The 10238-nt window shown below is 44.9% G+C and overlaps 2 protein-coding genes across 2 annotated transcripts; both read left to right on the top strand.

Annotated features, from left to right (window-relative positions):
* The first annotated feature begins 7418 nt into the window (after positions 1-7418).
* Positions 7419-7751, top strand: LOC139831416 (uncharacterized mitochondrial protein AtMg00820-like). The gene has a single exon (XM_071820686.1). It carries the CDS (start codon positions 7419-7421, stop codon positions 7749-7751), a length of 333 nt encoding a protein of 110 aa, XP_071676787.1.
* A 179-nt stretch (positions 7752-7930) lies between these two features.
* Positions 7931-9711, top strand: LOC127303210 (uncharacterized mitochondrial protein AtMg00810-like). The gene is made up of 2 exons (XM_051333965.1): positions 7931-8713; positions 9694-9711. Exons 1-2 carry the CDS (start codon positions 7931-7933, stop codon positions 9709-9711), a joined length of 801 nt encoding a protein of 266 aa, XP_051189925.1.
* Positions 9712-10238: the final 527 nt, after the last annotated feature.

Raw genomic sequence — 10238 nt, 5'->3', positions numbered from 1 at the left:
GTTATTAGTATGAATGCAATTACTGCTAATACTATGGATAAGTCTAAGCTTGGGGAAGCTAGTTTATATAAAAATAATCTTTTTTGCTCCTCAGCTTTGGAAGAAATATTTTGCTCTGATAATGCTTTATCTCCCATATGCGATAACTCTAATGATGCTTCTGATATTTTAAATCCACCTGCCGAAAGTATGCCGTATAAAATACCTATGCAAATTATTGAACGCGTTATGGATAACCGTTATACAGGGGATGGAACTGTCCACCCTGGAGATCATTTATTGTTCTTGCATGAATTATGCGGTTTATTCAAGTGTGCAGGTATTGCTATGGATGAAGTGAGGAAGAAACTATTCTCTATATCGCTGTCTGGTAAAGCGGCGCATTGGTATAAATTACTGGATAATGGGAATTCTCTTGAATGGAATGATATTGTGCCCCGGTTTTATTCTAAATTTTATCCTCCGCATGAAGTGCATATTGATAGGAATTATATTTATAACTTTTATCCTCGTGATGGAGAGAGTATTTCTCAAGCGTGGGGGAGATTGAAATCACTAATGCTCAAATGTCCCATTCATGAACTCCCCCGTAATGTTATTGTTAACAATTTTTATGCAAGGCTTTCAGGACAACACAAGGACTATCTAGACGCGTGTTCGGAGGGATCTTTCACAAGCAAGGAGGTTGAAGCTAGGTGGGATCTTCTTGATCGGATTAAGGAGAACGCTGAAGGATGGGAGAACAATGAAGGTAAAGAGTCAGGTATAAATTATGATTATGAATGCATTGAAGCCTTTATGGATACCGATGAATTTCGAAATATGAGTGCTACTTATGGTCTTGACTCTCAAATTGCTGCAAATCTTTATAAAGCCTTTGCTTCCCATTTTGAATTGCCTAAAAAGAATTTTGATAAGTATCATGAACCTTTAAAGAGGCTTGCATGAAGAATGAAATTTTTGTTAATTATTGCAATGAGCATGCTCAAACTCCTAAGAATGCTATTTCTTATAAGCATGTTAATTTTTGTGGAATGCATAGACCTTGTGGAATTAATCAAATCGAAGATGAATATTGCATCCATCATATTAATGAAAAAACTAGAAAGTGGTTTAGGGCTCTAGATGATCTTGGTAAAAAAGTTTGTGCCCTCTATCCTTTTTATTTGTGAAGTTTGCCATGAAGTGGGTCATTTTAATTTTCAATGCTCCTCCAATGATAATTTGAACCCAATGAGTGCTGCAAATTTGTATTGTGATGATGAAATTACTCCTAATCAGCATGATGAACTTACTTTATTTTTGGGGTGTGAAGAACTGTCAAGAAAAATCTCTTTGTTACATATGAGTGATCTTGATATTGATGATGTCCTGCATGGGTGTTTTTCTTATTGCATTGATAATAGCCATACAAATACTTACATACAAAATATTTTAGAAGATGACACCTTGCCAAAATATGATAGGACCGCTGTGTGTTTTCAACTAATTAATGAAAAGGAGGGGTCCTCCCAAGTTTCTTCTATTGTTTCTGAAAATAAATCAGGTTATGCGGACAAGCTACCCTTCAAGCCTCTTCCTCCTAAAGAAGGGAACGAGGAGAAGGAAGAGAAGAAGAAGAAGGGAACGAAGAAGAAGAAGAAGAAGAAGAAGAAGAATAAAAAGAAAGAGGTAACGGCGTATCCCCGCGTGAATGAGATAACGCTAAGTAACCGTAAGTATGTTGCTCCTAATGATTATTGTGATAATGAATCTGAATACGATGATCTTCCTATGCCCTTTACATATATTAGCAATCATGATTTGAATGAGCGCACTACTTTTGATATTGCAAATCTCTGGGAAACTAATTCTGAAAATGATGATGATAATAATTGCCATAGTGTCAGTGCTATCCATGCTTCCTCCCATAATGATATAGAAAGCTCTAAGCTTGGGGAAGAGGTGTTTGAAAATCCTTTTGCTACTGGTCATTATGTTCTTGATGCATCTCCTTCTAATAACAATGATGGTGTGGACACAGATAAACCGACTGTGAAAGATAACTATTCTATTTCTTATGATGACACTGTGCCTCCAATCTTTGATGATTATTATAAAGAATGCTATGATATAGGTAATAAATATCCTTATGAAACTTGTCATAGTCATGATTGGATTACCAAGAACAATTCCCTTAGTATGCAATTTGTTTACCATGTTCAAATTCTTGATAATAATCTTGCTCCAATTACTATTAATAAGAATAACTATGCTTATGTTGGGAGTAGTAATAATTTTATGCATGAGACTCATGATAAGAATGCTTTATGTGGTAGTTATATTGTTGAGTTTTCTCATGACACTACTGAAAGTTATTATGAGAGAGGAAAATATGGTTGTAGAAATTTTCATGTTACTAAAACACCTCTCTATGTGCTGAAATTTTTGAAGCTATACTTGTTTTATCTTTCTATGCTTGTTGCATTATGCTTCATGAACTTGTTTATTTACAAGATTCCTATGCATAGGAAGCATGTTAGGCTTAAATGTGTTTTGAATTTGCCTCTTGATGCTCTCTTTTGCTTCAAATACTATTTCTTGCGAGTGCATCATTAAAACTGCTGAGCCCATCTTAATGGCTATAAAGAAAAGAACTTCTTGGGAGATAACCCATGTGTTATTTTGCTACAGTACTTTGTTTTATATTTGTGTCTTGGAAGTTGTTTACTACTGTAGCAACCTCTCCTTATCTTAGTTTTGTGTTTTGTTGTGCCAAGTAAAGTCTTTGATAGTAAAGTCAATACTAGATTTGGATTACTGCGCAGAAACTGTTTTCTTGCTGTCACGAATCTGGGCCTAATTCTCTGTAGGTAACTCAGAAAATTATGCCAATTTACGTGAGTGATCCTCAGATATGTACGCAACTTTCATTCAATTTGAGCATTTTCATCTGAGCAAGTCTGGTGCCATTTTAAAATTCGTCTTTACGGACTGTTCTGTTTTGACAGATTCTGCCTTTTATTTCGCATTGCTTCTTTCGCTGTGTTGGGTGGATTTCTTTGTTCCATTACCTTCCAGTAGCTTTGGGCAATGTCCAGAAGTGTTAAGAATGATTGTGTCACCTCTGAACATGTGAGTTTTTGATTATGCACTAACCCTCTAATGAGTTTGTTTCGAGTTTGGTGTGAAGGAAGTTTTCAAGGGTCAAGAGAGGAGGATGATATACTATGATCAAGAAGAGTGAAAAGTCTAAGCTTGGGGATGCCCCGGTGGTTCATCCCTGCATATTTCAAGAAGACTCAAGCATCTAAGCTTGGGGATGCCCAAGGCATCCCCTTCTTCATCGACAAATTATCAGGTTCCTTCTCTTGAAACTATATTTTTATTCGGTCACATCTTATGTACTTTACTTGGAGCGTCTGTATGCTTTTATTTTTGTTTTTGTTTGAATAAAATGGATCCTAGCATTCACTTTATGGGAGAGAGACACGCTCCGCTGTAGCATATGGACAAGTATGTCCTTGGTTTCTACTCATAGTATTCATGGCGAAGTTTCTCCTTCGTTAAATTGTTATATGGTTGGAATTGGAAAATGATACATGTAGTAATTGCTATAAATGTCTTGGGTAATGTGATACTTGGCAATTGTTGTGCTCATAATTAAGCTCTTGCATCATATGCTTTGCACCCATTAATGAAGAAATACATAGAGCATGCTAAAATTTGGTTTGCATATTTGGTTTCTCTAAGGTCTAGATAATTTCTAGTATTGAGTTTGAACAACAAGGAAGACGGTGTAGAGTCTTATAATGTTTTCAATATGTCTTTTATGTGAGTTTTGCTGCACCGGTTCATCCTTGTGTTTGTTTCAAATAAGCCTTGCTAGCCTAAACCTTGTATCGAGAGGGAATACTTCTCATGCATCCAAAATACTTGAGCCAACCACTATGCCATTTGTGTCCACCATACCTACCTACTACATGGTATTTCTCCGCCATTCCAAAGTAAATTGCTTGAGTGCTACCTTTAAAATTCCATCATTCACCTTTGCAATATATAGCTCATGGGACAAATAGCTTAAAAACTATTGTGGTATTGAATATGTACTTATGCACTTTATCTCTTATTAAGTTGCTTGTTGTGCGATAACCATGTTCACTGGGGACGCCATCAACTATTCATTGTTGAATTTCATGTGAGTTGCTATGCATGTCCGTCTTGTCTGAAGTAAGAGAGATCTACCACCTTATGGTTAAGCATGCATATTGTTAGAGAAGAACATTGGGCCGCTAACTAAAGCCATGATCCATGGTGGAAGTTTCAGTTTTGGACAAATATCCTCAATCTCAAATGAGAAGATTATTAATTGTTGTTACATGCTTATGCATAAAAGAGGAGTCCATTATCTGTTGTCTATGTTGTCCCGGTATGGATGTCTAAGTTGAAGAATAATCAATAGCGAGAAATCCAATGCGAGCTTTCTCCTTAGACCTTTGTACAGGCGACATAGAGGTACCCCTTTGTGACACTTGGTCAAAACATGTGCATTGTGATGATCCGGTAGTCCAAGCTAATTAGGACAAGGTGCGGGCACTATTAGTATACTATGCATGAGGCTTGCAACTTGTAAGATATAATTTACATAACTCATATGCTTTATTACTACCGTTGACAAAATTGTTTCATGTTTTCAAAATCAAAGCTCTAGCACAAATATAGCAATCGATGCTTTTCCTCTATGAGGACCATTCTTTTACTTTCATTGTTGAGTCAGTTCACCTATTTCTCTCCACCTCAAGAAGCAAACACTTGTGTGAACTGTGCATTGATTCCTACATACTTGCATATTGCACTTGTTATATTACTTTGCATTGACAACTATCCATGAGATATACATGTTACAAGTTGAAAGCAACCGCTGAAACTTAATCTTCCATTGTGTTGCTTCAATACCTTTACTTTGAATTATTGCTTTATGAGCTAACTCTTATGCAAGACTTATTGATGCTTGTCTTGAAGTGCTATTCATGAAAAGTCTTTGCTTTATGATTCACTTGTTTACTCATGTCATATACATTGTTTTGATCGCTGCATTCACTACATATGCTTTACAAATAGTATGATCAAGGTTATGATGGCATGTCACTCCAGAAATTATCTGTGTTATCGTTTTACCTGCTCGGGACGAGCAGAACTAAGTTTGGGGATGCTGATACGTCTCCGACGTATCGATAATTTCTTATGTTCCATGCCACATTATTGATGTTATCTACATGTTTTATGCACACTTTATGTCATATTCGTGCATTTTCTGGAACTAACCTATTAACAAGATGCCGAAGTGCCGTTCCTGTTTTGCTGTTTTTGGTTTCAGAAATCCTAGTAACGAAATATTCTCGGAATCGGACGAAATCAACGCCCAAGTTCCTATTTTCACCGGAAGCATCCGAGACACACCGGGAAGGACCAGAGGGGGCAACGGGCCCCAGGACCATAGGCCGGCGCGGCCCCGTGCCCCTGGCCGCGCCGCCTATGGTGTCGTCGCCCCTTCGACCCTCTGCGCCGCCTCTTCGCCTATTTAAAGCCCCTGGATCGAAAACCCCCCGAGGCGTTCGACGAAAACCACGAAACCTTCCGAGCCGCCGCCATCGCGAAGCCAAGATGCGGGGGACAGAGTCTCTCGTTCCGGCACCTGCCGGAACGGGGGAAGTGCCCCCGGAAGGCTTCTCCATCGACACCGCTGCCATCTTCACCGCCATCTTCATCACCGCTGCTGCTCCCATGAGGAGGGAGTAGTTCTCCATCGAGGCTCGGGGCTGTACCGGTAGCTATGTGGTTCATCTCTCTCCTATGTACCTCAATACAATAATCTCATGAGCTGCTTTACATGATTGAGATTCATATGAGTTTGTATCACAATTTATCTATGTGCTACTCTAGCAAAGTTATTAAAGTAGTTCTATTCCTCCTGCACGTGTGTAAAGGTGACAGTGTGTGCACCGTGTTAGTACTTGGTTTATGCTATGATCATGATCTCTTGTAGATTGCGAAGTTAACTATTGCTATGATAATATTGATGTGATCTATGCCTCCTACATATGCATGAAGGTGACAGTGTGCATGCTATGTTAGTACTTGGTTTAGTCTTTTGATCTATCTTACACTATAAGGTTACTAAAATATGAACAAATTGTGGAGCTTGTTAACTCCGGCATTGAGGGTTCGTGTAATCCTACGCAATGCGTTCATCATCCAACAAGAGTGTAGAGTATGCATTTATCTATTCTGTTATGTGATCAATGTTGAGAGTGTCCACTAGTGAAAGTCTAATCCCTAGGCCTTGTTCCTAAATACTGCTGCGTTACTACTGCTTGTTTACTGTTTCACTGTGTTACTACTGCTGCAATACTACCACCATCAACTACACGCCAGCAAGCTATTTACTGGCACCGTTGCTACTGCTACTATATATTCATACCACCTGAATTTCACTATCTCTTCGCCGAACTAGTGCACCTATTAGGTGTGTTGGGGACACAAGAGACTTCTTGCTTTGTGGTTGCAGGGTTGCATGAGAGGGATATCTTTGACCTCTTCCTCCCTGAGTTCGATAAACCTTGGGTGATCCACTTAAGGGAAAACTTGCTGCTGTTCTACAAACCTCTGCTCTTGGAGGCCCAACACTGTCTACAGGAAAGGAGGGGGAACGTAGACATCACACCTCCGACGACGCCCCCGGCGCCCGCCGGCCCTCCTGCGGCCGCGCGCCGACGACTGACCGCGGTGGCGCCCTCTGCGCCGGCCCCGCTGGACCCTCGGCGTCTCCGTCGCCCGCGGCGCCTCGGCGCCTTGTCGCTCGCGGCGCCCAATCGCCCGCGACGCACGAGGCCCCCCGGCGCCCCGTCGCCCGCGGCGTCTAACTCGTCTTCCTTGTAGCCCGCCTCGCCGCCCGTCACTGCGGTTCCTGGGCCCATGCTTACCCGCGCACGTGCGGGCGTGCGGCGGCCGTCTACACGCCACCCCGCCGACCGGTACGTCTGCGCGGCGCTCGTCCACCGCGTCGCCTTCTAGGCCGGCGGCAAAGATCTGCCGCACGACGGCGGAGCTCCTCCCAGCCGCCGACCCGGCCCGGCGCCCGGTCCGACCGGCATCCCGGCCGGCCAACCCGGCGCGCCGCTCGGCTCTCCGCCCGGCCTACCGCCCGGCCTGCCGCCGGTCAGACCGGCCCCTTGGCCGGCCAACCTGGCCCGCCGCTCGGCTCTCCGCCCGGCCTACCGCCCGGTCAGACCGGCCCCCCGGCCGGACCACCCAGCCTGCCGCCCGGCCGAACCGGCTCCACGACTGGCCCGCCAGCCACTGGTACATCCACCTCCGTCCTCTCACCGGTCCCCACCTCGGCTCGTGCTGCTTTGGGCGACCCGCATTGGCGCGCTGCCATGCAGGATGAGTACAATGCGCTGCAGCGTAACCAGACCAGGGTGCTGGTTCCCCGGCCCCCTCGCGCCAACGTCATCACCGGCAAATGTGTCTTCAAGCAGAAGCTCGGCTCCGACGGTACTCTCGAGCGTTACAAAGCGCGTTGGGTCGTGCGCGGCTTTCTGCAATGCGCTGGCGTCGACTTCACGGATACGTTTGCCCCGGTCATCAAAACGGGCACGATCCGCACGGTGTTGCACCTTGCCGCCTCTCGCGCGTGGCCAGTGCATCAGATGGACGTCTCCAACGCCTTCCTTCATGGTCATATGCAGGAGCAGGTATACTGCCAGTAGCCCATCGGCTTCATCGACGCCGAGCGCCCCGATGACGTGTGCTTGCTCTCTCGGTCCTTGTATGGACTGAAGCAGGCACCCCGCGCCTGGTACCAGCGGATCGCCGGCTTCCTGCATCACTTGGGTTCCGCTCCACGCGTTTCGATGCATCGTTGTTCGTCTACCGGACCGGCAACGACATGGCCTACCTACTGCTGTATGTCGACGACATCATCTTGACGGCCTCCACCGCTGGTCTTCTTCGACAGCTCACCGACAGCCTTCGCGCCGAGTTTGTGTTGAAGGACCTCGGCCCGCTCCATTACTTCCTCGACATCGAGGTTGTCCGGCGTGCGGACGGGTTCTTCCTTCATCAGCGGAAGTATGCCCACGAGCTCCTCGAGCATGCAGGAATGCTTAACTGCAACCCTGCACCTACTCCTATCGACACGAAGGCCAAGCTCTCCACCAGTGATGGGTCGCTGGCGTCCGACGCGCCGTTCTATCGCTACATCATCGGTGCCCTCCAGTATTTGACGTTGACACGTCCAGAGCTCCAGTACGCCATGCAGCAGGTGTGTTTGCATATGCATGCTCCTCGGGATGCTCATTGGGCCGCGGTCAAGCGGATTCTCCGCTACGTCTGTGGTACCATGGGCTACGGCCTGTCGCTGCATGCCTCGCCCTCGACATCGACCGACCTCGTTGCCTACTCGGACGCGGACTGGGCAGGCTGCCCGGACACTAGGCACTCCACCAATGGCTATTGCGTCTACCTCGGCTCGTCGCTCGTCTCTTGGTCCTCCAAGAGGCAGCCCACCGTGTCTCGCTCCAGTGCCGAGGCCGAGTACCGCGCCGTGGCTAACGCTGTGGTTGAGTGCACGTGGCTTCGCCAGCTTCTGTCCGAGCTCTCTTGTCCCGTTGATAAGGCTACGGTGGTCTTCTGCGACAACGTATCGGCTGTGTACCTCTCCGCCAACCCCGTTCATCATCGGCGCACCAAGCACATCGAGTTGGACATCCACTTCGTTCGTGAGCAAGTTGCTCTCGGTCGCGTTCACGTTCTTCACGTACCGACGTCTCAGTAGTTTGCCGACATCATGACGAAGGGATTGCCATCCACGACTTTTCCTGAGTTTCGCTCCAGTCTATGTGTCGGTGCCGACCATTCGACTGCGGGGGGTGTTGAGTAACGTTTCTACAGTTAGTACTTCTGTCTTCTCAAATACACTTAAGTTGTTCTAAGAAGAGATGATTTTGCTATCAGGATCCTGAACTTTATCAACATATGCCAAAACCGTAAGCTTTATTCTAGAAGTGCACTTATTTTCTGTCTATGTGATTATGGGAACCAATCAATTATAAACCAGGAACATCACATGTCCTGACACACCCTCGAGGTGAAACATGAGCGCTTATCTAGTCTAGTAAACTTTTAGTGAACACCTCATACACATGCTACAGAAGTCTTCACCACTATCAAACCGCCGAGGAAATCTTGAGGATAAATATGCACACAATTTCATCTTTCCAGTCGTTGACACCACCATGCCACCATACAACGCCCGCACCCTGCGCGAGTCCATCCTGGCAGGTCCGACGCTAAGACCCTGCTGCACCATGCCACCGAGTATCACCATCATCGAGGCGGTAAGATCCACACCGCTCTTCCTCTTGCCTCCACCATTCAACAATTGCTCCAAAAATGATGCCCTTAATAGGGAGATGACAATAAATGCGTTGCCATCCTTCGATCCAGGACCCCCAAATCTTGGTTCCCCTAAAGCAGCACGAGTGAGTCAACAAAGACTGCCACAACCATTTCTTGAATAAGGGAATGGAGCATGCTGCATGGACACCACCACCGCCTGCCATGACCGGTGTGATAGCCTAAAATTTTGAGATACGATTTAGTTTAAGTTAAATTATAATTAGCTTCCAATTGTTTTATGACTTTTTTCAGGTTTTAGATTTTGATTAAAAAATAAAAAATATTTTATTGTTTCAAGATTTATTATTAAAAAGCAATAATGTATTCATTATTTTTAAGTCAAATAATTATTTGGAATTTAAATAATAAAGAAGTGCGGTGTCATTGCATAAGGGCTAATAGGATTGATAGTGTACTATTGTCAACAACGAAGAAATCATATGTTGGAATCTCATCTGGAAGGAATGAAATAGTTAAGCATGCTGAACAGTTTGCGGATGGGTGATCGAGTGTGAAGTTTGACTATTAGTAAGTAATTCAACCTAATATTAAGCTTTCTTCGAGATTAAATTGTCAAACAATTTAAAAAATTGCCCCGAAAATAATTAATTTTTTTTAAATGATGCACCTGTGCCCGACGGCACCTTCCACGGGCTAACGGATTTTAGGCCTCCACCGGCCTAGCCGAGGGCTGTGCCGACGGCCAAATGAGTTGTGGCGACAACCTACTGGGCCGGCGGGGGCTGTGCTGACGGTAGCCGTCGGCACAGGCTGTGCCGACGGCCAAAATGGCATGT

The sequence above is a fragment of the Lolium perenne genome, chromosome 5 (genome assembly GCF_019359855.2).
Source record: "Lolium perenne isolate Kyuss_39 chromosome 5, Kyuss_2.0, whole genome shotgun sequence".
NCBI classification, from domain to species: Eukaryota; Viridiplantae; Streptophyta; class Magnoliopsida; order Poales; family Poaceae; genus Lolium; species Lolium perenne.
The sequence above is the reverse complement of the archived record's forward strand: the minus strand, read 5'-3'. Positions and strand labels throughout refer to the sequence as shown.

Excerpts from the sequence above, each read along its gene's own strand:
- LOC139831416 (XM_071820686.1), top strand. The coding sequence starts at position 7,419 with ATGCAGGATGAGTACAATGCGCTGCAGCGTAACCAGACCAGGGTGCTG.
- LOC127303210 (XM_051333965.1), top strand. The coding sequence starts at position 7,931 with ATGGCCTACCTACTGCTGTATGTCGACGACATCATCTTGACGGCCTCC.